The following is a 26803-nucleotide window of genomic DNA, read 5'->3' on the forward strand; positions in this document are numbered from 1 at the left end:
CAACATCAACCTCAGATTTCTCCAAGACTCAAACAATTAATATCCTTATTTGATATATGCATGGCTTTTTGCTCATTAGAAGGTTTTAAAACATATGTTAAGACCATTTTTTTGAAATGCTTTGAAAGCAGATCCAAAGAAATTGTGAGTGGTCACTGTGTTGAAGCATCTGGCTTTTACATTAAAATTAGTTTTATTTAAAAAAAAAATCCAGAAATAACTTTACTACTCTGAAGACTAGGTGTCTTAATTTTAAATATATTATTTCCCAGTAGCCTAATAAAAAGATAGCGTTCCTCTTGAGACTTCCATGTGAGCAATTTATGTTTACTACCTAAACTTTGATGACCTATGGCTATAAATTTCTTTCTTCTTATCAGGACTTGATTTGTCTAAAAGGAAACAGAATAGCAGGTTCCAGGTGCTCCCCAATGGCACCCTGTCCATACAGAGGGTGGACCTTCAGGACCGTGGACAGTACCTGTGCTCAGCATCCAATCCATTTGGCACGGACCGCCTTCATGTCACCTTGTCCGTGGTTTCCTATCCCCCCAGGATCCTGGAGAGACATACTAAGGAGATCACAGTCCATTCCGGAAGCACAGTGGAACTGAAGTGCAGAGCTGAAGGCAGGCCCAGCCCTACAATTTCCTGGCTTCTTGCAAACCAAACAGTGGTCTCTGAATCATCCGAGGGGAACAGGCAGGCCCTGGTGACATCTGACGGGACGCTGGTCATCCACAATCTCAGCGTTTATGACAGGGGCTTTTACAAATGCGTGGCCAGCAACCCAGTGGGCCAGGACGCACTGCTGGTTAAAATACAAGTTATTGCGGCGCCACCTGTTATTCTAGAACAAAAGAGGCAAGTTATTGCAGGGACTTGGGGTGAAAGTTTGAAACTGCCCTGTACTGCCAAAGGAACTCCTCAGCCCAGTGTTCACTGGGTCCTCTCTGATGGCAGCGAAGTGAAACCATTACAGTTCGTCAATTCCAAGTTCTTATTTTCAAATGGAACTCTGTTTATAAGAAACATAGCCTCTTCAGACCGGGGCACTTATGAATGCATTGCTACCAGCTCCACTGGCTCAGAGAGAAGGGTGGTAATTCTTACAGTGGAAGAACGAGAGACGATCCCCAGGATAGAATTTGCATCCCAGAAATGGACGGAGGTGAATCTGGGGGACAAACTACTACTGAACTGCTCAGCCACTGGGGAGCCGAAACCGAAGATAATCTGGAGGCTACCATCCAAGGCTGTCGTCGACCAGCGGCACAGGTAAACCATACCTTTCTGTTGAGATGATCTTATTTAGCCGTACAACTTCGGAAGTGGTCAAAGGGGTAGAGCGAGAGTAGCAGCAGTGTTAGCACACAGACTCTACACAGAAAAGTAACTCGCTCTAAAGAAAACCTAATCATTTTGAGACTAACACAAAATAATACAAATTATATAAAAACCAAGTTTCTTACATGCCATACTCTAAGGGCCAGCTTCTTCCTGAGTTTATATAGTTAAAAAGGATAAAAAATCTCATTTGCTTCCATACTTGTGACAGTTTTAAAATGGTACCTGTGTAAATGTATTTATAATTTTTCTATCCAAAAATAAGAGGGAATGTTGTAAAGCAATCAAGTTCTGGAGAGATGCACTTCATTATTTCACTCTTCAGAATCTCCTAGTAAAGCATTTTCAATTTTAGTGCAATCTGTACTTAATTTATGCTACCCTAAAACTGCAAAGCACTTTATGAAAGTCACAACATTAAGGCCTTCACAAAGTGAAATGTATTCAGGACCTCAAATCACTCTGACGGTGTCGGACACATATGTACACATACACACTTTCTCTAATATCTCCTGTTACAGGCATATTAATAGTGATTTTTAACTGTTTTCTATACAGATTAAATCTCTTTGAAGAATAAGTTTGAGTATTAATTTTTGCCATTTACATGACTTCATACAATGATGTTTCATAATATGACAGAAAAGATGGGGATGAACATTTCCCTTTTATATGTTTGTTTGTTTATTTATTTTTAATACATCCTTATTGGAGTATAACTGCTTCACAATACTGTGTTAGTTTCTGTTGCACAACAAGGCGAATGAGCCACATGCATACACATGTCCCCTCCCTCTTGAGCCTCCCTCCCACCCTCCCTATCCCACCCCTCTAGGCATCACAAAGCACCCAGCCGATCGCCCTGTGCTACGCTGCTGCTTCCCACCAGCCAACTATTTTAGGTTCGGTAGTGAATATATGTTAATGTTGCTCTCACTTCGCCCCAGCTTCACGCTCCCACCCCATGTCCTCAAGTCCATTTTCTATGTCTGTCTCTTTATTCTTGCCCTGCAACTAGGTTCATCAGTACCATTTTTTTTTTTTTATTCCATATATATGTGTTAGCATACGGTATTTGTTTTTCTCCTCCTGACTTACTTCACTCTGTATGACAGACTCTAGGTCCATCCACTTCACTCCAAATAACTCAGTTTTGTTTCTTTTTATGGCTGAGTAATATTCCATTGTATATAGTTGTCACATCTTCTTTATCCATTCATCTGTCGATAGACATTGAGGTTGGTTCCATGTCCTGGCTATTGTAAATAGTGCTGCAATGAACATTGTGGTACTGTCTCTTTTTGAATTATGGTTTTCTCAGGGTATATGCCCAGTAGTGGGATTGCTGGGTCGTATGGTAGTTCTATTTTTAGTTTTTTAAGGAACCTCCATACTGTTTTCCATAGTGGTTTTATCAATTTATATTCCCACCAACAGCACAGGAGGGTCCCCTTTTCACCACACCCTTTCCAGCATTTCTTGTTTGTACATTTTTTTGATGACGGCCATTCTGACTGGTGTGAGGTGATACCTCCTTGTAGTTTTGATTTGCATTTCTCTAATAATTAGTGATGTTGAGCATCTTTTCACGTGCCTCTTGGCCATCTGTATGTCTTCCTTGGTGAAATGTCTATTTAGGTCTTCTGCCCATTTTTTAACTGGGTTTTTTTGATATTGAGCTCCATGAGCTGTTTGTGTATTTTGGAGATTAAGTCTTTGTTTATTGTTTCATTTGCAAATATTTTCTCCCATTCTCAGGGTTGTCTTTTTGTCTTGTTTATGGTTTCCTTTGCTGTGCAAAAGCTTTTAAGTTTAATTAAGTCCCATTTGTTTATTTTTGTTATTTCTGTTACTCTAGCAGGTGGGTCAAAAAAGATCTTGCCATGGTTTATGTCAAAGAGTGTTTTTCCTGTTTTCCTCTAAGAGTTTTATAGTGTCTGGTCTTACATTTAAGTCTTTAATCCATTTGGGGTTTATTTTTGTGTATGGTGTTAGGTAGTATTCTAATTTCATTCTTTTACATGTAGCTGTCCACTTTTCCCAGCACCATGTATCAAAGAGGCTGTCTTTTCTCCATTGTATATTCTTGCCTCCTTTGTCATAGATTAGGGGTCTATAGGTGCGTGGGTTTACCTCTGGACTTTCTATCCTGTTCCATTGACCTATATTTATGTTTTTGTGCTAGCACCATACTGTCTTGATTACTGTAGCTTTTTGGTATAGTTTGAAGTCAGGGAGCCTGATTCCTCCCACTCCGTTTTTCTTTCTAAAGATTGCTTTGGCTATTCAGGGTCTTTTGTATTTCCATACAAATTGTAAATTTTTTTGTTCTAATTCTGTGAAGAATGCCATTGGTAGTTTGATAGGGGTTGCACTGCATCTGTAGATTGCTTTGGGTAGTATACTCATTTTCACAATATCAATTCTTCCAATCCAAGAACGTGGTATATTTCTCCATCTGTTTATATCGTCGGTGATTTCTTTCATCAGTGTTTTACGGTTTTCTGAGTACAAGTCTTTTGCCTCCTTAGGCAGGTTTATTCCTAGGTATTTTATCCTTTTTGTTGCAATGGTAAATGGGAGTGTTTACTGAATTTCTCTTTCTGATTTTTCGTTGTTGTTGTGTAGGAATGCCAGAGATTTCTGTGCATTAATTTTGTACCCTGTTACTTTTACCAAATTCATTGATTAGCTCTGGTAGTTTTCTGGTGGCATCTTTAGGATTTTCTATGTATAGTATCATGTCATCAGAAAACAGTGACAGATTTACTTCTTTTCCGATTTGGATTCCTTTTATTTCTTTTTCTTCTCTGATCGCTGCGGCCAGGACTTCCAAAACTATGTTGAATAAGAGTGGCGAGAGTGGACATCCTTGTTTTGTTCCTGATCCTAGTGGAAATGCTTTCAGTTTTTCACTGTTGAGTATGATGCTTGCTGTGGGTTTGTCATAAATGGCCTTTATTATGTTGAGGTAGTTTCCCTCTATGCCCATTTTCCGGAGAGTTTTTATGATAAATGGGTCTTGAATTTTGTCAAAAGCTTTTTCTGCATCTATTAAGATGATCATATGGTTTTTATCCCTTAATTGGTTAATGTGGTGTATCACATTGATTAATTTGCATATATTGAAGAATCCTTGCATCCCTGGGATAAATCCCACTTGATCATGGGGTATGATCCTTTTAATGTGCTGTTGGATTCTGTTTGCTAGCATTTTGTTCAGGATTTTTGCACCTATGTTCATCAGTGATATTGGCCTGTAGTCTTCTTTTTTTGTGATATCTTTTTCTGATTTTGGTGTCAAGGTGATGGTGGCTTTGTAGAATGAATTTGCGAGTGTTTCTCCCTCTGCAATTTTTTGGAAGAGTTTGCGAAGGATCGGTGTTAGCTCTTCTCTAAATGTTTGATAGAATTGGCCTGTGAAGCCAACTGGTCCTGGACTTTTGTTTGTTGGAAGATTTGAAATTACAGTTTCAATTTCATTACTTGTGATAGGTCTGTTTATAGTTTCTAATTCTTCCTGGTTCAGTCTTGGAAAATTGTACCTTTCCAAGAATTTGTCCATTTCTTCGTGGTTGTCCATTTTATTGGTATATCGTTGTTTGTAGTAGTCACTTATAATGCTTTGTATTTCTGCAGTGTCAGTTGTGATTTCTCCTTTTTCATTTCTAATTCTATTGATTTGAGTTTTCTCCCTTTTTTTCTTGATGAGTCTGGCTAAAGGTTTATCAATTTTGTTTATCTTCTCAAAGAACCAGCTTTTAGTTTTATTGATCTTTGCTATTGTTCTCTTTGTTTCTATTTCCTTATTTCTGCTCTGATCTTTATGATTTCTTTCCTTCTGCTAACTCTGGGTTTTGTTTGTTCTTCTTTCTGTAGTTCCTTTAGGTGTAAGGTTAGATTTAGTTGAGATTTTTCTTGTTTCTTGAGGTAGGCTTGTATAGCTATAAACTTCTCTCTTAAAACTGCTTTTGCTGCACCCCATAGGTTTTGGATCGTGTTTTCCTTGTCATTTGTCTCTAGGTATTTTTTAATTTCCCTTTGATTTCTTCAGTGATCTCTTGGTTACTTAGTAACGTATTGTTTAGCCTCCATGTGTTTGTGTTTTTTATGTTTTTTTCCTGTAATTGATTTCCAATCTCATAGCATTGTGGTCAGAAAAGATGCTTGATACGATTTCAATTTTCTTAAATTTTCCAAGGCTTGATATGTGACCCAAGATGTGATCTGTCCTGGAGAATGTTCCACGTGCACTTGAGAAGAAAGTGTATTCTGCCACTTTTGGGTGGAATGTTCTATAAATATCAATTAGACCTATCTGGTCTCTTGTGTCATTTTTTTTTATTTCCAGTACGTGGGCCTCTCACCGCTGTGGCCTCTTCCGCTGTGGAGCACAGGCTCCAGAAGCACAGGCCCAGCGGCCACGGCCCACGGGCCCAGCCACTCTGCGGCATGCGGGATCCTCCTGGACCGGCGCACGAACCCGCGTCCGCTGCATTGGCAGGCGGACTCTCAACCACTGCACCACCAGGGGAGCCCTCTTGTGTCATTTAAAGCTTGTGTTTCCTTATTTATTTTCTGTTTGGATGATCTGTCCATTGGTGTAAATGGGGTGTTAAAGTTCCCTACTATTATTGTGTTACTGTCGATTTCCCCTTTTATGGCTGTTAGCATTTTCCTTATGTATTGAGGTGCTCCTATGTTGGGTGCATAAACATTTATAATTGTTATATCTTCTTCTTGGAGTTATCCTTTGATCATTATGTAGTGTCCCTCCTTATCTCTTGTAACAGTCTTTATTTTAAAGTCTATTTTATCTGATACAAGTATTGCTGCTCCAGCTTTCTATTGATTTCCATTTGCATGGAATATCTTATTCCATCCCTTCACTTTCAGTCTGTACATGTCCCTGAAGTGGTCTGACTTGTGTCTCTTATAGACAGCGTATAGGTGGGTCTTGTTTTTGTATCCATTCAGCCAGTTTGTGTCTTTTGGTTGGGGCATTTAATCCATTTACATTCAAGGTTATTATTGATATATATGTTCCTATTACCATTTGCTTAATTGTTTTGGGTTTGTTTTTGTGGGTCTTTTTCTTGTCTTGTGTCTCCTGCTTAAAGAAGTTCCTATAGCATTTGTTGTAAAGCTGGTTTGGTGGTGCTGAATTCTCTTAGCTGTTGCTTGTCTGAAAAGCTTTTGAGTTCTCCATCGAATCTGAATGAGATCCTTGCTGGGTAGAGTAATCTTGGTTGTAGGTTTTTCTTTCATCACTTTAAGTACGTCCTGCTACTCCCTTCTGGCCTGCAGAGTTTCCACTGAAAAATCAGCTGATAACCTTATAGGGATTCCTTTGTATGTTATGTTTGGTTTTTCCCTTGCTGTTTTCAATATTTTTTCTTTTAATTTTTGTTAGTTTGATTAATATGTGTCTTGGTGTGTTTTTCCTAGGGTTTATCCTGTATGGGATTCTCTGTGCTTCCTGGACTTGGGTGACTATTTCCTTTCCCATGTTAGGGAAGTTTTCAACTATAATCTCTTCAAGTGTTTTCTCAGACTCTTTCTTTTCCTCTTCTTCTTCTGGGACCCCCTATAATGAGAATGTTGGTGCATTTTGTGTTGTCCCAGAAGTCTCTGAGATTGTCTTCAATTCTTTTCATTCTTTTTTTCTTTATTCTGCTCCTCAGCCATTATTTCCACTATTTTGTTTTCCAGCTCACTTATTCGTTCTTCTGCTTCAGTTATTCTGTTATTGATTCCTTCTAGTGTATTTTTCGTTTCAGTTATTACATTGTTCACCTCTGTTTATTTGTTCTTTAGTTCTTCTAGATCTTTGTTAAACATTTCTTGTATTTTCTCAATCTGTGCCTCCATTCTATTTCTGAGATTCTGGATCATCTTTACTATCATTACTCTGAATTCTTTTTCAGGTAGATTGCCTATTTCCTCTTCATTTATTTGGTCTTGTAGGTTTTTGCCTTGCTCCTTCATCTGTGACATATTTTTTTGCCATCTCATTGTTTTTTTTTTATGAGTGGGATTGTATTCCTCTCTTACTGGTTTTTTGGCCTGAGGCTTCCAACACTGGGCTTTGTAGGCTACTGTGTAGAGCTGGGTCTTGGTGCTGAGATGAAGAACTCTGTAGGAACTCACTCCATTGAATATTCCCTGGGGTCTGAGGTTCTCTGTTAGTCCAGTGGTTCGGACTCACAGCTCCCACTGCAGGAGCTTTGGCCCACTCGTAGGCTCGTGAACCAAGATCCTGTAAGCCACCTGGGGTGGCAAAAAAAAGAAAAAAACCCCACAATAACAAAGTAAAAAATTAGACTAGGAAACTAACAGGTATGTTAGTAATATAAAAATAAAAATATAGATCTATCAACAACCAGAAGGTACAACAGTACCACAATAGTGAAAAAGAGGAGGAGGGGAAAAAAAAAAAGGCTGGAAATAGGCCTTGGCTGTGGAGGGCAGGGTCTAAGCAAGGGTGAGGTTTGGGTGGTGGGTGGGGCCAATGGTTAGGACCATGACAGGGCTGGAAAAGGCCTTGGGGGCTCTTGGGGGGGGGTGGGACTTAGGCTCAAGGAACAGAAGGGGCCCAGGCATGCCCCACACCCCTGCTCTCAGAGGGCAGGGGACCTCACCTGGGAGCCCAGCAGGCTTTCTGGGCTCAAGCGCCCTCTGCTCCTCTCCCACTCCTCCCAGAGGGACCCTCCCGCCTGCCTCTCCTGATCTCCCCAGCCTCAGGGTCACTGATCCTGTCTGGCCTCCACTTCACCTCCCCCTCTTAGTCCCCCTATGTCCTACCGGTTCACTTTGGGGTTCCTCCCGTCTCCTTGGGTGTCAGAGTCCCCTACCAGCGGCCAGTTGGTACCATAGTTGTGGGGAAACGCTAACTCTGCATCTTCCCATGCTGCCATCTTGACTCTGCCTCCATGTTTATTAATAGAAAATATCCATGCAAGAGAAATTATACATGAGTTTATGCTTAAAAGAATAGATTTTTTTCTAGTGTCAAACTATAAGTTGGTAACGGATATAGTTAAGGAAGTTAATTTGTGATCTTTAACTCCAAAGTAAATGTTAATTTTCAAATAAGTCATGAAAATTACCTAAATTTTAAATTGAAATTTAGGTTTAAAATTTAAAAATGCTGGGTTACGAAATGTAAACTTCACAACTCACATGTTTATGCTTGTTATCTACTATATGTATACCCATTTGTAGCATCAAATATTTTCAGTAGTTTACCAGTTTTTGTATATAATAATATTGGTATGTCTGTTTAATCACCCTGCAGCACATGAGGGTGAGTCTCATTTACCCAGAGACTGCTCATTATTCTGCGTAATTCTGAATACAATTTTACTACCCATGCAGAAACCAATGCAAGAAGTGTAGAAGGCATTATACTTGTGATGGGAATAACAGATAAATTTCTAATTTTAGGTTGTAAAAACAATGTCTAAAATGTTTACTGGGCATTAGGTCAATTTTTAAGAATGGAAGAGGTGTGAAAAAATGTAAGGGAATGTCTTAAAAAGTTAATCCAAAGGAATGTCTAAAACACATTAAGCATCTTAGAATAAATCTCGACCAATAAATCTCGCCCTAGGTAGTCCAACAAATCTTTCAGAGTTTGATAGCAAAGATATTAGGTAGGCTGTTTATATTTTGTTTTGGGAAAGCACTTACAAAACACAGAAAGATTGTTCATATTTTGGAAGAGGCAACAGAGTGTGTAAGATCAGAGATGCTATCACAGGCCCACTAGAGGTACTGTCATTCTTTTCTTTCATAATGAACTACAACTTGTTTGCTAACTGAACACTTCAGTGATTATTCTGCAACTAACCCACTCAGAAAGGCAAGAATACTCTTTACTTAGATGCTTTAGATGTCAAGAGAAATTAAAAGGGCACTTCTGCTGGAAAAAAAAAAAAAAGTCCTTCCTGTTGCCACTTCTTGGCTCTGTAAGTCTGAATTTATTTTAGATTCTAAAAATTAAAATTTTCATCATAACTATGCTCATCCAAGTCTATTCCACCATCAACAAAATAAGCAAAACGTTTTACTTTTTTAAAGCCTAGTTGTCAGGTGAACGTTGCCTTTTCTGAATTTTTTTTTTAACCATCTCAGACTTAACAGCACCACTGGTCTACCTCCATGACTTTAAATATGACTTACGTGACCTATGTTTCAGGACAGAATTGTGTTTCCTCTTCTTTGGAACCTTGCTTCTCATGACCTAGGGGCTTGTTACAAGAACAGAAAATCAGGCCCCATCCCAGATGGGCAGAATCAGAATCTGCATTTTAAAAAGATCCCCAGGTGAATCACATGCGCAATAAGGTCCAAGAAACACTGCTCTAAAAGACTGCAGATGCTTGCCTGTGCATTAATTTTCATAAAGAATTCCCTTTCTTTTACTCAGGGAAAACTTCCACTTTCAAAAGTAAATTTTCCCTTAAAAATATCAGTTTATAAAAGGAAACAGTTACAGTTCTCTTTTTATATATTACAACTTCCAGATGCATCAGATTTGGGAGTGAGGAAAGGTCATTTTGAGTCATTGGTTTTCAAAGGGTTGTCCTCCTACCAAGAGCGTTAGCATCGCCTGAGAACTCGAGTCCGATTCTGTGTTTTGACATGCAATCTGTGTTCTTAAAAGCTGTCCAGATGATTACAGCGCACACTCAAATTTGAGACTGTTTCGCAAACTTTAATGTTCATAAAGTCACCCGGGAAGTTTGTCAAACACTGGGTTCCCGGATCCCTGGCTAGATCTATTGGATCAGAATCTCTGAACAGTGAAACCAGGAAATATGCATCTTAAATTAGACCCCATGTAATTCCAATGCAGGTAATGAGGGAACTGCATTAAATACCAAGATTTAGAGCAGTGGTTCTTAGACTTTGCTGCACATGAGAGTCATTTGGAAAACTGAGTCCTGAGGCCAAGGTCACATTCCACACCAATTAAGTCAGAAATTCTGGAGGTGGGACCCAGGCAACAGCACTATTTTATACAAATGATTTTAATGTGCACCCGAGTTTGAGAAACAGAGCTCTTAGAAAGCATTAGGAAAGAATGATAGCAGGTGGCAGTGTAGCATGGTGAAAAGGGCAAGTTACTACGTCTGTCTAAGTATCTTTTTTTTTTTTTTGGCTGTATAGTGGGGGAACTACCTAAAGATTAAAAAATGAATGCAAAGACCCTTGTAGTTTCCATTCCTTTTTCTAAGTGCATCCATTATGATGACCTTCCTTTGGTTTATATTCAAGACAAGTTCTTTCCAGGCTTGAGGGAAAAAAAAAAAAAAAGAATATCAGCACTTGTAAGTTGTCCTACAACAAATACTCTTCCTACTTATGGTATGTTTTCTTGAAGGTAAAAAATGACTTGAGGCTGTTTGACTGGCTTAGCAGTTATGCTATGAAAGGCCATCCACGCTTTTCTCTCTCGTTTCTCCCCCCTGCTTAGCTCATGTTGCCAAAGAACTAGGAAGAAAAACTTGTACGGAGATTTCCACCTATGGGTGTTTTTGATTGCGTTTTTAGCAGTTACTCAGTTTCCACTGGTCTTTTTGAAAAACTAGATTTGGTTTTACCAGGAAAGATCTGCCACCTGATGGTTCAGTGTGGTAATAGCAGGCTGTGTAGTGGCTTCAGAGAGAAAAATGGTCTTCACGGAGTTCAACATAATGCAGAGAGAGACCAGAGTCACGGTACAGCTGCCTGCAGAGACGGATGCTTTAGTAAGCTTCTAATGTGTCTTACCTTGGCATTTTCTCTCTTTATAAAAAAAAGTAAAACTCATTTTCTAACCAAATAACTGATTACTAATATCTCTTTAAAAAGGAAAACCTGGTATCTTTTCTGAGCAAGTAAATTTGTATGAAAGTTGTTCTTTACTGACGTATATCACAAAATGATCATTTGATGTGTAAAGTGGTCAAGACCGTCATGGGTCTAGGAAACTGGTATTTCTAATATTCTCGTCACCATGAAAATTCTTGTTAATTGAAATGCAGAGGAGATTCATTTGAAGTCCATCTAAGACATAGTGCTTGTCTGCAATAAATCATATCTGTTCAGCTAATTTCATCTTTCAGAATAGCTTAAAAGACAGTGATTTTAATTCCATTGCAACAGTTTAAGAAAATGTCCATAAAGCTAATCCTGTGTAAGTAAGTCTCCCACCCCTTGTTAGTACCTGCACACTCAATCCGTCTCTTCTTTCCTCAGAATGGGCAGCCGCATCCAAGTCTACCCAAATGGATCCCTGTTTATCGGATCAGTAACAGAAAAAGACGGTGGAGACTACTTGTGTGTGGCGAGAAACAAGATGGGGGACGATCTGACCCTGATGCACGTCAGCCTAAGACGGAAACCTGCCAAAATTGACCACAAGCAACATTTTAAAAGGCAGGTTTTTCACGGGAAAGACTTCCAAGTCGATTGCATGGCTTCCGGCTCACCAGTGCCCGAGATATCCTGGAGTCTGCCTGATGGGACGATGATAAATAACGCCATGCAGGCCGACGACAGTGGCCACGGCACCAGGAGGTTCACCCTCTTCGACAATGGAACGTTATACTTCAACAGAGTCGGGATGGCAGAGGAAGGAGATTACACTTGCCATGCCCAGAACACTCTAGGGAAGGATGAAATGAAAGTCCACCTAACAGTCATAACAGCCGCCCCACGGATCCGGCAGGGTTACAAGACCAACGCGAGAGTCAAGGCTGGAGACACAGCCGTCCTTGACTGTGAGGTCACTGGGGAACCCAAGCCAAAAGTATTTTGGTTGCTGCCTTCCAACGACATGATTTCATTCTCTAAGGACAGGTACGCATTTCATGCCAACGGGTCTTTGTCTATCAACAGAGTGAAACTGCTCGATTCCGGAGAGTACGTATGTGTGGCACGAAATCCCAGTGGGGATGACACCAAAATGTACAAACTGGACGTTGTCTCCAAACCTCCATTAATCAATGGTCTGTATGCAGATAAAACCACCATTAAAGCCACGGCGGTGAGGCATTCCAAAAAACACTTCGACTGCAGAGCCGCAGGGACACCATCTCCTCACATCATGTGGATCATGCCAGACAATATTTTCCTCACAGTTCCGTACTACGGAAGCAGAATCACAGTCTATAAAAATGGAACCCTGGAAATCAGGAATGTGAGGCTTTCAGATGCAGCCAATTTTACCTGTGTGGCTCGGAATGAAGGAGGAGAGAGTGTGCTGGTGGTACAGTTAGAAGTCCTGGAAATGCTGAGAAGACCGACATTCAGAAATCCACATAATGAAAAAACCGTTGCCCAGCTTGGAAAGTCCACAGCATTGAATTGCTCTGTTGATGGAAACCCACCACCTGAAATAATCTGGATTTTACCAAATGGCACACAATTTCCCAATGGACAAAACAATTCTCAGTATCTAATAGCAAGTAACGGCTCTTTTATCATTTCTAAAATGACTCGGGACGCTACAGGAAAATATCGGTGTGCAGCAAGAAATAAAGTTGGCTATATTGAGAAATTAATTGTATTAGAAATTGGCCAAAAGCCAGTGATTGTCACTTATGCGCGAGGAACAGTTTACAGTATCAGTGGAGACACTCTATCGTTGCACTGTGTCTCTGATGGAAGCCCTAAGCCACGTATCAAATGGACTGTGCCAAGTGGTTACGTAGTAGACGGGCCTCAGATCAGTGGAAAATACATACTGCATGAAAACGGCACCTTGGTCATCAAAGAGGCAACAGCTTACGACAGAGGAAGCTACGTTTGTAAGGCTCAAAACAGTATTGGCCACGCACTGATTACTGTTCCAGTAATGGTTGTGGCCTACCCTCCCCGAATTACAAATCGCCTACCCAGGAATGTCCTCGCAAGGACAGGTGTGGCTGTTCAGCTCCGCTGTGTGGCCCTGGGAGTCCCCAAGCCAGAAATCACATGGGAGATGCCTGACCACTCCCTGTTCTCAGGGGCACACGAAGGGAGGACACGTGGAATTCAACGTTTTCACCCACAAGGTACCCTAGTCATTCAGAATCCTCAAACCTCAGATTCTGGGATATACAGATGCACAGCAAAGAATCCACTTGGAAGTGATTATGCAACAACTTACATCCAAGTAATCTGACAGAAAATAAAACTACCTGAACAAAGTCAACATCTGGACAGAATTTACTTTTTGGAAGAAGTTTAATCAAAGGCAGCCATAGGCATGTAAATGAATTTGAATACACTTACAATATTAAATTTATAATAGACATGCAAAAAAAAGGACTTGTAAATAAATGCATTATGAACTGATACTGATTTTTTTTATAATGGATCTCAAAACAAACTTTTAACTTAAGGCACTTTTATTTTGCCAACAAATAACAATGAACATGAAGCGAAAACGATCGACCATAAAATAACAAGTGGATAATGTACCTGAATTCTTCATTAAAGAATGGACTTTTTTCCTTTCATTACCATTTGCCTAGTGTCCACCTTCTATTAATCAATGTTACAAGCATGGCGCTGAGGACAGACACAATGGAAAAGATGATTAAATTTGCGGTCGATGTAAATTTGCCATCCTGATGTATAAATAAATACTGTGGTCAGTTTATAAATATTTTACTAAAACCCACAGAAAATAAGCGCTGAACTGTTTTATGATTCACCATTTTGTGCACTGAAAATTTTCACTGATGGGGAATAGAAAAAAAAGTTTTAATAACTGCATTTAAAAATAAATGCAGGCTGAATTTCCACTTGTAAGAAAGCAACTTAACACCTGCACATCATAAAACGTGAAAAGGGGGTTGATTACATCTATCCCAAATAAAACCATTAAAAAGTTTTTAAAATACACAAACTTCTTTATAACTTCAAAATCTAGCTCAGGCACCCCCGGTTTGGAACTGTTTGTTTATAAGGAAAAATTTTCTTAGGAGGAATCATTGCTCTATGAGCGTCTATTCTATAAGGTGATAATCCTTTGTGACAGGGAAATGTTTGGGAAAATCTAGACCGAATACATATAATGGAGTTTCACTGTAGTTAAAATTTGATCAACCCTATACAAAATGTTGCTTTTTGTAATTCACTGAATTTATTTATATTACATGCTTAATTCAACCTGAATTAATTTAAGGGACAATATGATTCAGCTTTTCTAACTCTAGAGGCTAGGATTTTCCAGTGTAATTTCTCCAGCATCTATTCAAATACTTGCTTATTATTTAAGAAGACTTATAGGAGACTTAATAAATGAAAAAGAAGAAAATGCCATAGGTCTTGCTCAGATAGCTCAGCACACAAAACCGAGAACTACATTTTTCCCTGTCAATCAGTTGAGATGGGGGTGGGGGGGGACTCACTTCATTTTGTTTTCATCACACCAACTTTCAGCTTGCCCCACCTAAAGAGGTGACCTGATTCCTACGTTCTTTGATGTTGGTATCCTGTGGCCATAAGCGGTCAAGGGCTACTCGTTCTAACAGTGATCTCATTCTACTTCCGGACCAAGAGGAATTAAAAAAAAGAGGACAAATGTAACCCTACTAGGAAGAAGCCTACTATGTAAACAGGCATATCTAAGGGCTTCTTATGTCCAACTCCATTCTATTTCAAAGTCTTTAAGGGGAACTGGGGTCTCCATCTTATCCTAAGATAATTTCCTCTTTGTCTCACCAAGCAAATTACCAGGTTCTGCCGAAGGACAGGGCTTTCCTTTGTGATCATTTCAAGACAAATCAATGCATATTCTAAAAAAGAAAAAGAAAACTCTCAGGAGAGAGGATTAAATGGGAGGAAATATGATAAGAATAGATTGAAAATTCCAGTTTCTCTCTGTATAGGACACAGGGGAAAACCAGTTCTAGGTTTTTCCTCAACTCTCTGTAGAATCGTCGAATTATAGGGCCTTACCATATCTTAGCTTTCCCACCGGAAAAAAAAAGGAGACGACAGCAACAAAAAGCTATGTCCCACAGCTTTCAAGTGCAAAATGATTAATAAATTAATTTCACTAACTTCTGCAAAATATAAAGTGCATACAAATGCTATGCAATTATAACACTCATTCTTGAAACAGTCTTACTTCTGTTTGCAATACTGAGCTACAAATATATATGGTTCAAACTGAAAAGTGGCATTTTAAACACCAGTAATTCTTGAGAAGAAGTAAAACAACAATTAGGACAGAACATGACTGGTACTCACTAGGCACGACATTCACATTTCAGTTGTTTTGCCAAGGCAGTCATTATATGACAGATTACTTTGAAGAAAAAATAACTTCATGAGCTCTAAGTATGACTCTCAAGAGGGAAAAAAACCAAAAACCAAAAGAAAAACCCTGATATACAAAACCAGCTGAAATGTCAAGATTCATCTTCTGAAAGCAGATAGAACATGTTAATTTAGTGAAAAGAATGGTCTTTAATGTTTTGGCAAAGTCTTTTCCAGCCCAGAGTAAACATGAAATGAGCGGGCTGGAGCGAAATCGTTTCACAGTGTACAAAGCAGTTCACATGGATGCTGCCACAGCAAAGTAAGCGGACACGTATTTGAGGTCATTTGCATGAGTCAAATTTTGCAATGAGTAACTCACCTGGGAAGATATAAATTATTTATATAATGATTTGCAAAGGAAATGATCTACTAAAGTTGTACCAGCTACATTTAAAAAAAGTAGTTCTACATGGTTTGCTCATTATAGACAAATCTATTCACAGTATGCTCGACTACGTTACATGTAAATTCACATGGCAAAAGAAAGTGAATTAACACAGAACATGGGAAAATATCCCCCACATGTGTTAAAATGCCCTGCAATTTTCACATTCAAAATTTTATGCATCTAAATCTAAAAAAATATTATATGGAATACTCTTAAGTTACACAAACTGATAATAATTTACTGTATTTTTCACTCTAATAGGAGCAAATTACCACATACTTGAACAAAGTTAAAATAGTTACTATTTCTTTATAATAAATTTGATGTATAATTTACTTTACTTGTGCTTTTTGCACCAATTTATAAATACAGTATATGCAATACACAACCAAGACAGACACCAACATTAATAGTTAAATTCAAAATAGCAAATACTTACCATACAAAATAAACAGCAAATACATCTCTTAGGAAAACCAGAGCCCCCCTCGACTTGGGGGCCAGATTCTCTGGAAACCATGTCAAGTTTGAGCACTGTGGAATCTCAGGCCAGCTGCGAGATTTTTTTCTCAAGTTGGCATAAGGTTCAGGAGAACCAAAACTGGACAGAGTCATTTTTGCCAAATCTGGCAAATAATTGGAACAATTCCACTGTGGTTCGTTCCGGCCTTTAGAATTTACATGTTGTACCTTCACAAAGACTCTGGTCAATGATCTCGCCACTGAAAACAAATTTAGTAGTACAGCTACTTCTAACAGGCTTCCACGTACCTTAGGGTGGCTCTCACAGAAGCCTTGGTTTAAGTTCTTGGTCTAAGAAGTTTAAGTACTAAGCAACAATCTGTTTCAGCACCTTTTGACCACAACAAAAGCAAAGAAAAATCCTACATAAATAAGAACAAAGTTCATAAAGTGCTTAAGAAATTACGAACATTTCAAATTAGAGCGATGCAAATAAATGTCCATTTTGCCACCAAAGGTGAATGCAGAATAAATGGGTCGCTTTCCTGTCAAGATCTGACATGCCTTTCAAATCAGTAGTTTGGTCCGGCACAGTGTGCAAAAAAAAAAACCCAAAACAAAAAAAAACCCCAAAAAACCAAACTTCATCATTAATGAATACATAAATATTTAAAATCCATTCTTTCTATAACTACGAGATTCAATAAAAGCACCAATTTCAAAAGGTCTGCTACCAAACTCTTCCTGGCGTAGGCCCCCATGATCCACATTTTTAAACCTACTTTCAAATTGAATGAAACAAAACCAAACCACACCTTTTCCTTTACATTTTGTTTAAACGCCTTTGTATGAAATGTAGCGTAAAACATAGGAAAACGCCAAAGAAATGAAAGAACAAAGGGACATTTCTAAAGGTGACTAATGCATTAAATGTGATTTTCTGTTTTTCAGTGCAAACAAAAAACTTCATGTCTTTGTCCTCTTCCAGACTCAGAAGTGTGAAGGATGCCCGTAGGGCGTCACTCCTTGCTGTGGCTGGTTACCTAATGAGAAAAAGAAAATCCAATAAAATTGCAGACGCAAAATTATGCCACAGATCGGTGGCACGCTCTTGTCACTGTTCCTCTATTCCTGAGGCTGGCACTGAAAGCAGACTGACTGGTCAGGAAGTATAACACTAGCCCAGACACCTGTGCGGCCAAGGTCTTTATACCACTGCTCGATTCATTCTGCAGAGGGGCCACCTCTACATCAGAGTCCCACAACGGCCAGCAAGAGGTCTTGGGAAGGTCATTGGCCCGTCAAAAGTCTGTATCCCTGAGCTAACAAACATCTCAATACGAACATAAAAAAGGACTGTAAGTATCATAAAACATGAAAAGTTCTGGAAACTTCATAAAAGCACATCAGAGATTCTACTTTAACACTGATGTTATAATAGGTGAGAGAGAAGTAGCTTGAAAGGGGCAATTTTCTGCAAATGGCCATGGATAGATACATCAGAGAGAACCGTGCAAGAGTGTATGCCTGGGAGAGAGAGGCTGTGTGTGTGACGCGAGGGTGTGCCTGTGCACGTGTGTCTATGTGCACACCTGGACAAATAAAGAACAGTGAGTAGGTTCAAAACAATGACACAGGCTTAGAAATAGCTACTGCCTGCACAACTCTGGTGGGACTATTCAAATCCAAAGGCCCCGTTCACACGGATTATGGCAGAAATGCAGCCGGCTGGAGCTGTGCAGTGGGCAGCTCAGCTTAGTTGCCCTTATTCAACAGAGGAGGCCGGCATCACTGCTCATGTCAGGCATCAGACTATATGTTGTGGTTAAGAGGTGGGCTCTGGAAGGAGACAGTCCGAGTTTTAGCCCCAGCGGCTAGCCGAGTAACCTTGGGCAAACGGGAAAATGTCCCTGTTCTTTAGTTGTTTCCTCATCTGTAACACGGGAAGAGCAATAATACCTCGGCGCATGAGGTGGTTTAGGAAATCAAGTGAATTAATACATGTAAAGTCATGGGTCCATGACTGGACCCATGGTCCAAGAAAGTGCTCCAGAAATGATGGCAACCCCCACCCCGCAAAAAAAAAAACAACAAAAAAACCTGCGTTCTGTGAGCCCTTGGACATAGGAACCAAGAGTATGCTCCCCAGATAGGCGCTACTCCATAAAAATCGTAGGTACATACCTCCAATCACTAGAAAAAAAAATTAAAATATAACATGTTGTCTCTACCTTAAAATTATATTCTCTCTTTAGCCATGCAAAAATATGAACTCTGGGGACTTCCCTGGTGGCACAGTGGTTAAGAATCCGCCTGCCAGTGCAGGGAACACGGGTTTGAGCCCCGGTCCGGGAAGATCCCACATGCCGCAGAGCAACTAAGCCCGTGTGCCACAACTACTGAAGCCTGCGCGCCTAGAGCCCGTGCACCACAACGAAGAGTAGCCCCCGCTCGCCGCAGCTAGAGAAACCCCGCGTGCGGCAGTGAAGACCCAGTGCAGCCAAATATAAAAAATAAAAAAAAAATTAAAAATGTGAACTCTGGAGCTGATGAAACACAGTGAAATTTTAACCACACGTGTGTTTAATAGACCACACCGACTGAACAGTTCTTGGAAAAGACTGACATGACTTAACTGAGGGAAATATTTTTAAAGGAAAACAACAACAAGAACAACAACAGACCTTCGTTATGCCCTCGGAGAGACACAGGGCATAAGAGAGGTGTTCCCTCTGCCCAGGAAAACACATGGACAGCAGCAGGCAGGAAATTAAGACTAGAGCCAAGCTGCCCCTCCCTCCCAGTCATAAACTGACCCTTTTCCCTACAATCTTCCACCAGAGCCACACCACTGCCTTCAGAACTCGCTGCTCTTAGCTCTGTAGCTCAGAGGCACAGAACCGAGAAATTGCTAGTCTCCCTGCTTGCTGTATGGATGAAAAACTCCATGACCCAGATAACGGTGACAGAGTTGGCAGCAGAATTCAGGTCTCCTGACTTCCAGGCCAATAGTCTTTGCATCACAGGGGCCTCGCTCCCATTTCTGAAAGAGTTTGCCCACCCCGTGACTCCAGCGCAGGGCGACTGGATTCATGGGAGCAGGCTGCTGGCACTGGGATGAGGTCCGATGAAATGGGCTGTCGGCATGCGCCCTAGAAAGGTAGCACGCCAGCACAGCAGCAAGATTAACTGGGGAGAAACACTGTCCTGCGATGCCGCCTGCCGCGTTCCAGGTCTGGATTTCTCTTAGCCGCTATCAGGAAGGGCAGGGTGGTGCCGTGGTAAGAGCAGCCACGGCCCTAGTGACCAGGGGACGGGTCTGGTGCTGGCCTCTCCATATCCGAGTCTTGGGGGCAGGGGGGCACCTATCCCGTCCCATCGTACACTGGAGGGTATCAGCCGAGTTGCTCTCTGGGACATCTAGCTTTATCAGAAAAGCACCTGCCGTCCCACCGGGCCCCCAGCTGGAAAGAAACATTCCCAGATTCCAAGAGAAGCAACAGGAAAACATCCTCGCTGAACTCAAGGAAAAGACTGGGGCTTTCCCGGAAAAGAAGCATTCAGACCAACACCAACAAAATGAGAACGGCCTGGACTTAAAACGAACACGAGAACGGCACCAAGGAAGACAGTTTCTGAGGAGCTGCCACCTGTGTTTTGCTCACTGGCTTGTTTTTCACGTCCTGGGAGCCATCTGTTCCTGACGGAGGGTACTTACTGGAAAGCTGCTTCTGGAGCTGCCGCACCAGAGCGGCCGTCTGCTGCTGTTGCTGGGTCTGCTGCAAGCCTTGCCTGGGAAACTGTAATCCAGAGAAAGGAGGGAACTCAGCGCTCAGCACAGACGAGAGCAGAAGGTCTGCAGTGCGCTTTGAAGCCCTGCGCAGGACCACGCCCAGTGCGCCGACACTGATCTTCAGCCAACCCTGGTCGACACCTGGGCATTACCTGAAAGTGCCCCATCCATTCCAAAACCCGTCTCCGGGGGGTGACCTAGCCTTTGCTGGGAGAGCCCTGAGGAAGGAGCCCAGCCGTGCCCAGTGGTTCACACGTTCTTGTTAGCTCAGCCTTCACCAGTTGGCTAGCTAGTATCACCATGTTACAAACCATTTGCATCAGCAAACTGAAAGCTGTCTGGAGGGAGGATTGGGTCAAGCACCACAGGCCTGGCCCTGGGCGAATGGAGACAAGAGCGTGGTGAGCAGCGCAGGGGCCTGGACTCATCTGGGACTGTGCCCTCCTGCCTGATGGAGGATGAAGGTCGGGCGGGGGCGAGCCCAGGGAGGCAGCAAGGACCACACGTTAAGGCGGTGCTGCCTTCCAGGGTCATACACATGCCGGCATAATATGAGGGCCCAAGTGCTCTGGTTCTAGCCATTAAGTTGATGCAGGAAATCGAGGTGGTTACTCCAAAGAGGGGAAAAAGAACCTATTTGGCGGAAACAAAATTACCTTTGATTAAAATCATTCATGGTGCTGATTCACCTTTTCCTTGACCTTCAAATTGCAGACTGTCACTCTGTTCTTCCTTTTCGTTTTTCCTTTCTGTCCCTCCCCACCTTCTTTCCCCCTAGCTTATCACTGTCGTAGCAAAGGATGTGTTCTGATGCAAGGATATCTTAATCAGATACACATCGGAATGAATTAACTTACCTCCATAGGCCCATCCCCTACCCACCTGGGTATGGAGTGCCGGCCCCCTGGCCTCCTGGCCTCTAGTGAGGGCAGGGGCACTCCCAAGATTGCAGGACAGGAGCAGAGTGAAGTCGGGAGGGAGCAGAATAAAGTTTTGGGTTTGTTTTTTTTTGCCAATTTCCTTCCTACTGGGTCTGTGCTGGTGGAACGCATCTCACCCTGGGATGGCCATGGTGCCTGTCAGCGGCCCTCTCTGTTTCTGTCCTTCTTGCCCCTCTGGGACCTGGGGGTAGTAACTGCTTCCAGCCCCGGCTGTTTTGTCCTCCTTAGTGGCCTTTAACCCTGCCCATACCTCTATAAATAGTCTTCTTTTAAAAACTCAATTACCCAATATGAGTGCAATATCTATTTCCTACTCAGAGCTTGCCAATATGGTTGAAAATAGCCCAGGACCGTAGTTAGGGTTGCCGGATTTAGCAAATGAAAATACAGAGTGTCCTTAAATGTGAATTTCAGATAAACGATAAATAATTTTTTGGTTCTAAGTATGTCCCAAATATTGCGTAGGACAAATACTGCATTTAGTATAAGTATGTCCCATGCAATATTTGGTACATAATTCTACTAAAGAGTTAATCATTGTTCACCTGCACCTCAAACTGATTGTGAGTCCTGTATTTTATTTGGCAATCCTAAATTAGAAGGCATTGCCGGGTTAATTCTTTTAAAACCGAGTATTTGGCATGACCGCTGGCTCTCAACTATTTCTCTCCCATTAGACTATGGGTGACTGCGGACAGACTTGGGCTTATTCCCTTATGTAGCCCTAGTATCCAGCTTTCCAGGCACATAGTAGGTGCTCAATAAAAATGAACAGAATCACAAATTCTAAAGTGCCTTCAATTTCCAAATAACAAGGAATGTACACTTCCACCAAAGTTACTATTTTCCCTGATACAAAACAGAAAATAGCACTTTTCCTTTTTTTTTTTCCTATTGCCCAACTCAAGAGGAAAAAAGAAAACAAAAACTCATCTTTCATTGATGTGGAAATGTTAGTAAAATAAGAAGAGCTTTCTTTCCTATTCAGGGGTTTCCACACTTATTTGGAAATATCACCCTATTTTTTTTTTAACATCTTTATTGTAGTATAATTGCTTTACAATGGTGTGTTAGTCTCTGCTTTATAACAAAGTTAATCAGCTATACATATACATATATCCCCATATCTCCTCCCTCTTGCGTCTCCCTCCCACCCTCCCTATCCCACCCCTCTAGGAGGTCACAAAGCACCGAGCTGATCTCCCTGTGCTATGCGGCTACTTCCCACTAGCTATATCTATTTTACATTTGGTAGTGAATATATATGTCCATGCCACTCTCTCACTTCATCTGAGCTTACCCTTCCCCCTCCCCACGTCCTCAAGTCCATTCTCTGCGTCTGTCTCTTTATTCCTGTCCTGCCCCTAGGTTCTTCATACCCATTTTTTTTCTTTTTTTCTTTTTTTTAGATTCTATATATATGTGTGTTAGCATACAGTATTTGTTTTTCTCTTTCTGACTTACTTCACTCTGTATGACAGACTCTGGGTCCATCCACCTCACTACAAATAACTCAATTTCGTTTCTTTTCATGGCTAATATTCCATTGTATATATGTGCCACATCTTCTTTATCCATTCATCTGTCGATGGACACTTAGGTTGCTTCCATGTCCTGGCTATTGTAAATAGAGCTGCAATGAACATCGTGGTACATGTCTCTTTTTGAATTCTGGTTTTCTCAGGGTATATGCCCAGTAGTGGGACTGCTGGGTCATATGGTAGTTCTATTTGTAGTTTTTTAAGGAACCTCCATACTGTTCTCCATAGTGGCTGAACCAATTCACATTCCCACCAGCAGGGCAAGAGTGTTCCCTTTTCTCCACACACTCTCCAGCATTTATTGTTTCTAGATTTTTTGATGATGGCCATTCTGACTGGTGTGAGGTGATAGCTCATTATAGTTTTGATTTCTCTAATGATTAGTGATGTCGAGCATTCTTTCATGGGTTTGTTGGCAGTCTGTATGGAAATATCACCTTACTTATTTAACAAAACCTAATACGGTGCTAGGTACTAGGCAATGTTCTAGACATTATAGGTATACATTAGCCCATTTAATCCTGACGTGGTAAGACCTATCCTAAGTCTCTCATCTGAAGTCCTTGGGGCAGATGTGTTTTGGAATTCAGTGCCTATCTGACTTAACTATGAAACATTCATAATACACAGACTAATCAAGGTCTACAAAGTACTCCATAATCAAACATACTAATTTCTGCAGGAAAATACACAAATAGTCCGATCAGGTGAAATAAATGAAAAGAGCTTCAAGTCCATTCAGGTGAGCTTTTCCTACCAAAGGAATTCAGGTCAGGTTTGCCTGTTCCGTGAAATTTCAAAGAAAATTTCCATTTTTAGAGGTGTCTGAATTTCGGAAATAAATATAAGGGATCGTGAACCTTTACTGCTGTTATTCTCACTTTCAGATGAAGAAACTGAGGCTCTGAGGGCTTCTGTCACTTGCCCATGATCCCTGTTTTAAGTACTGGGGCTGGAAGTCAGACAGCTTTCTGGACTCAGAGCTCAATAACCATGATCCAGTGCTACCCTTAGTTAGAACTTTTAGCTTCCAAATATTAATTTATTTGAAAATAATCAGATTTTCTAAATGGTTGGCTGCAAAGGCACCTAATCTTAATTTATCAGCTGATTAAACGTACACAGTACATAAATATTTAACATTTATTTATTCAACAAATACTTAGCTGCCTTCTTTATGTTCATTTAAAGTCTGCTTCAAACAGAGTAATTTATAGAACAGAACACTGTAGTGATCTTGTCAGATTCCTTATTTTGAGGAGTCAAGGTGGTAGCTAGGTGCCCGGGGAAGCTTGTGTGTGTGTGTGATGGGGGGTGGCGAGGGGAGTGATGGGTGGTCTGCTGGATGGCCTTAAGACATAGTATGCCTGGGGGACCCCAAGAGTCTACTGGGGTATCTGCAAGGTCAAAACCATTTTCACAGTAATATTAAGGCAGTATTTACTTTTTTCACTTTCATTCTCTCGGTTGTATACAATGCAGCTTTCCAGCTGCTACACAGTGTGTGACGTTGCAACAAACTGAATGTCTTCTATTAACTCAGACGTCAAAGAAAGCTTCGAAAATGTAAAACAATGTCATTCTTCTAAGTTTTCATTTTGATAAATAGGCCTACTTTTCATAAAAATTTTATTTCTGTTAATATGTAATGAGTGGCTAAGGAATCATAAAGCCACCAGGGGAAATGTTAAGAGTCATCCTCCTAGGGTCCTCCAAGGCTGCTCCAGCACATTTGCCCCTGAATTAGAATTTCTGGGGCAAATGTGCTGGGAACCTGTATTTTTAAATGGTTCCCCCCCACTGGTCTGATGCTTGGCTAGATTCTGGAATCATCCCTGTTGTTGCAGTTGAAACTTTTAATTTACCTAAACAGGTCAATAAATAGGTCAATTGAGGTTTACTAGAGGCCCGAAAAAACACAGTCTGTGTATACTGAACCTTCGCCGCGTAAGTGTGATAAATGAAGAGGGAACGGGTTTTCTGGACTCTCTCCATACAGGAGATGGTCCCAGTTTCTCTTACCCCTGTACCTTTGCAGATGTTAATCCCTCCTCCTAGAATACTGTTCCTTCCCCTTAATCCTACCCTACCCACTCCTAAAAATCTTACTCCTTCAAAGATGAGCTTAAGCACTCAGTGACTCCCTCAGGCATCCGAAGGGTGAATCCCTGCACCCTCAGCACCGTGTAGATGCCTTTCTTATGAACTATGGCGTAACAGGACAATTGCCTCTCTCTCTCTAGGGCTCTGTGTTTTGAGCTTCTCGGAGGCAGGAGCTGTCCCGGGCCTCAGCTGCAAGCACAAAACACAGAGCTCAGTAACGTCAGTCACACACCAGCCAAGGTGGCACAGTCGCTCTCCAGCCAACCATTCTCTGCTGAACTGAAAAAGTAATTTAAAAATGTATTTGATGTATTTTCACCAGTCCCTGTTGTGACAACACATTTATTCAAGAACACTTAACTTTTCTACTCAATCATTACTGAGGTAAAAATGCATCACTAACGAATAATTTCTATTTAAATAAATGTCACTGAATCTTTTTTGTCTCCGAATAGCTGACTTACGGGGGCTCATCCGTTTCAGCAGCAGAAGCAGACACTGACTAATCATGACCAGCAGCAGCAGGGCTGATTCATTAGTGATGGACCTTGAGCTGCCTCAGAGCCCCTGTAGACATCTCACCCTCTGAACTGTGTTTTCCTTTGCATATGGATAATGGGTGGGGTTTTCTTCCTTCACTGCCGTGACATCCAACAAACGAGTTATCCAAATCCAGGTACTTTTCCGGATTCCAGGGACACCAAAGTGAGTAAACACAGTCCTTGCCTCCTGCCGCTGTGTCCTGACACCTGTGACTGCACCATCAGTAAGCAAAGGAACAAAGTACCAAGGCAACGTTTAGTTTAAACCCGCACTGCCGACTGACAGGATCCACAGACAGATCCGCCTTCCTCTGATGGACAGAACACAAATCTTCATCCGTATCGGCTTTAGCACAATAGACTGTAGCACTGCCCGGGCCCCTCCACTGGGGGCCTGGACAGAAGGACACGTGCTCCGGAGGGCACACTCAGAGGGGACCAGCAGCTGGTGCATTTCAGAGTATTTAGTATGCATTCATTTGCAAGTTAACTAGCAACTTCAACTGAGCCTTTTTTGATCTGCACATGGTATTTAGTGGGGGAAAAAAAAAATTAAAAGTATCTGGCCTGTTACCACAAATCTCCCAAGAACGTCTTCCCCAACCTCCTTCCATAAATACTACTTCTCTTTTCTCTTCAAAAAAGAAAAAAAAAAATTCCAGATTCATGCAAAGGAAGGCAACCTGGCTTGATAAAGTTCTATGGACCGAATTTCTTCCATTTGCAAAGGAGAATAAGATTTTCTGGCTAATTCTGAATTCCAGAGGCATCCTGAAAAATTTCTCAATTTCTCTGACTGGAACATATGAATTCCTTGAGGAAGATTATATGACAATTCTACCCCACCTTTGACTAAAAGTTAATGCAATTATTTAAGTAACTACTGCTGCTAATTATGCAAATTTTTTAAAGTATATGTTCAATATAATATGATACTGACACAAGGATCAGTCAATTTAAAAAGCCAACTTTCTAAAGCTTTCTGTTAGCATGTTTTCCAGGTCACCCAACTAGGGCACCCTAAGTTTATGATGAAAAGGTATGACAGAGCAGGATGGTGTAAACATTATTTTCTTAAAAGCTGGAAGCAGCTTTAAAGAAAAACTCGTGGCCTGCTAACATAGTTGAGTCAATTTAATCATAACAACTCATGAGCTTTAAAAGTATTTTTCAAGTCAAGAACCATAATTTAGACCAAAGCTAAAGCTAGAGATGTCAAATATAATTCTCCAGCAAGGGCACCCATTCTCTTTCCAGATGCTCTTCCTTCACAGAAGATAAGTGACTTAAGTAAGCAAATGACAACTCCAGATTTAATTTGGAAGCACGAGCTTTTCTTACACTTCCTTTTTCTTCACAGAAAAGTTCTGTTTTCTTGATGA

General features: G+C 41.0%; 2 protein-coding genes across 5 annotated transcripts in view; one reads left to right on the top strand and one right to left on the bottom strand.

Moving 5' to 3' along the window:
- Positions 1-13512, top strand: part of IGSF10 (immunoglobulin superfamily member 10) — a 93754-nt gene extending 80242 nt beyond the window's left edge. Inside the window, exons 6-7 of the mRNA XM_079921176.1 lie at positions 381-1278; positions 11593-13512. Of these exons, the coding sequence (XP_079777302.1) occupies positions 381-1278; positions 11593-13501 (2807 nt within the window). The 3' untranslated portion in view covers positions 13502-13512. The remainder of the gene's footprint in view (positions 1-380; positions 1279-11592) is intronic.
- A 51-nt stretch (positions 13513-13563) lies between these two features.
- The window catches only part of MED12L (mediator complex subunit 12L), a 330953-nt gene continuing 317713 nt past the window's right edge, over positions 13564-26803 (bottom strand). For 3 of the 4 annotated variants that reach the window (XM_079921180.1, XM_079921177.1, XM_079921178.1), the window contains 2 exons: positions 20220-20301; positions 13565-17544 (listed from right to left, as the gene is read on the bottom strand). In XM_079921180.1, coding sequence (XP_079777306.1) covers positions 17492-17544; positions 20220-20301 — 135 coding nt within the window. In that variant the 3' untranslated portion in view covers positions 13565-17491. Of the gene's footprint in view, positions 17545-20219; positions 20302-26803 lie in introns of all 4 variants that reach the window. The other variant, XM_079921179.1, reaches the window with a different exon arrangement.

The sequence above is a fragment of the Stenella coeruleoalba genome (genome assembly GCF_951394435.1).
Source record: "Stenella coeruleoalba genome assembly, chromosome: 5".
In the NCBI taxonomy this organism is placed as follows: Eukaryota; Metazoa; Chordata; class Mammalia; order Artiodactyla; family Delphinidae; genus Stenella; species Stenella coeruleoalba.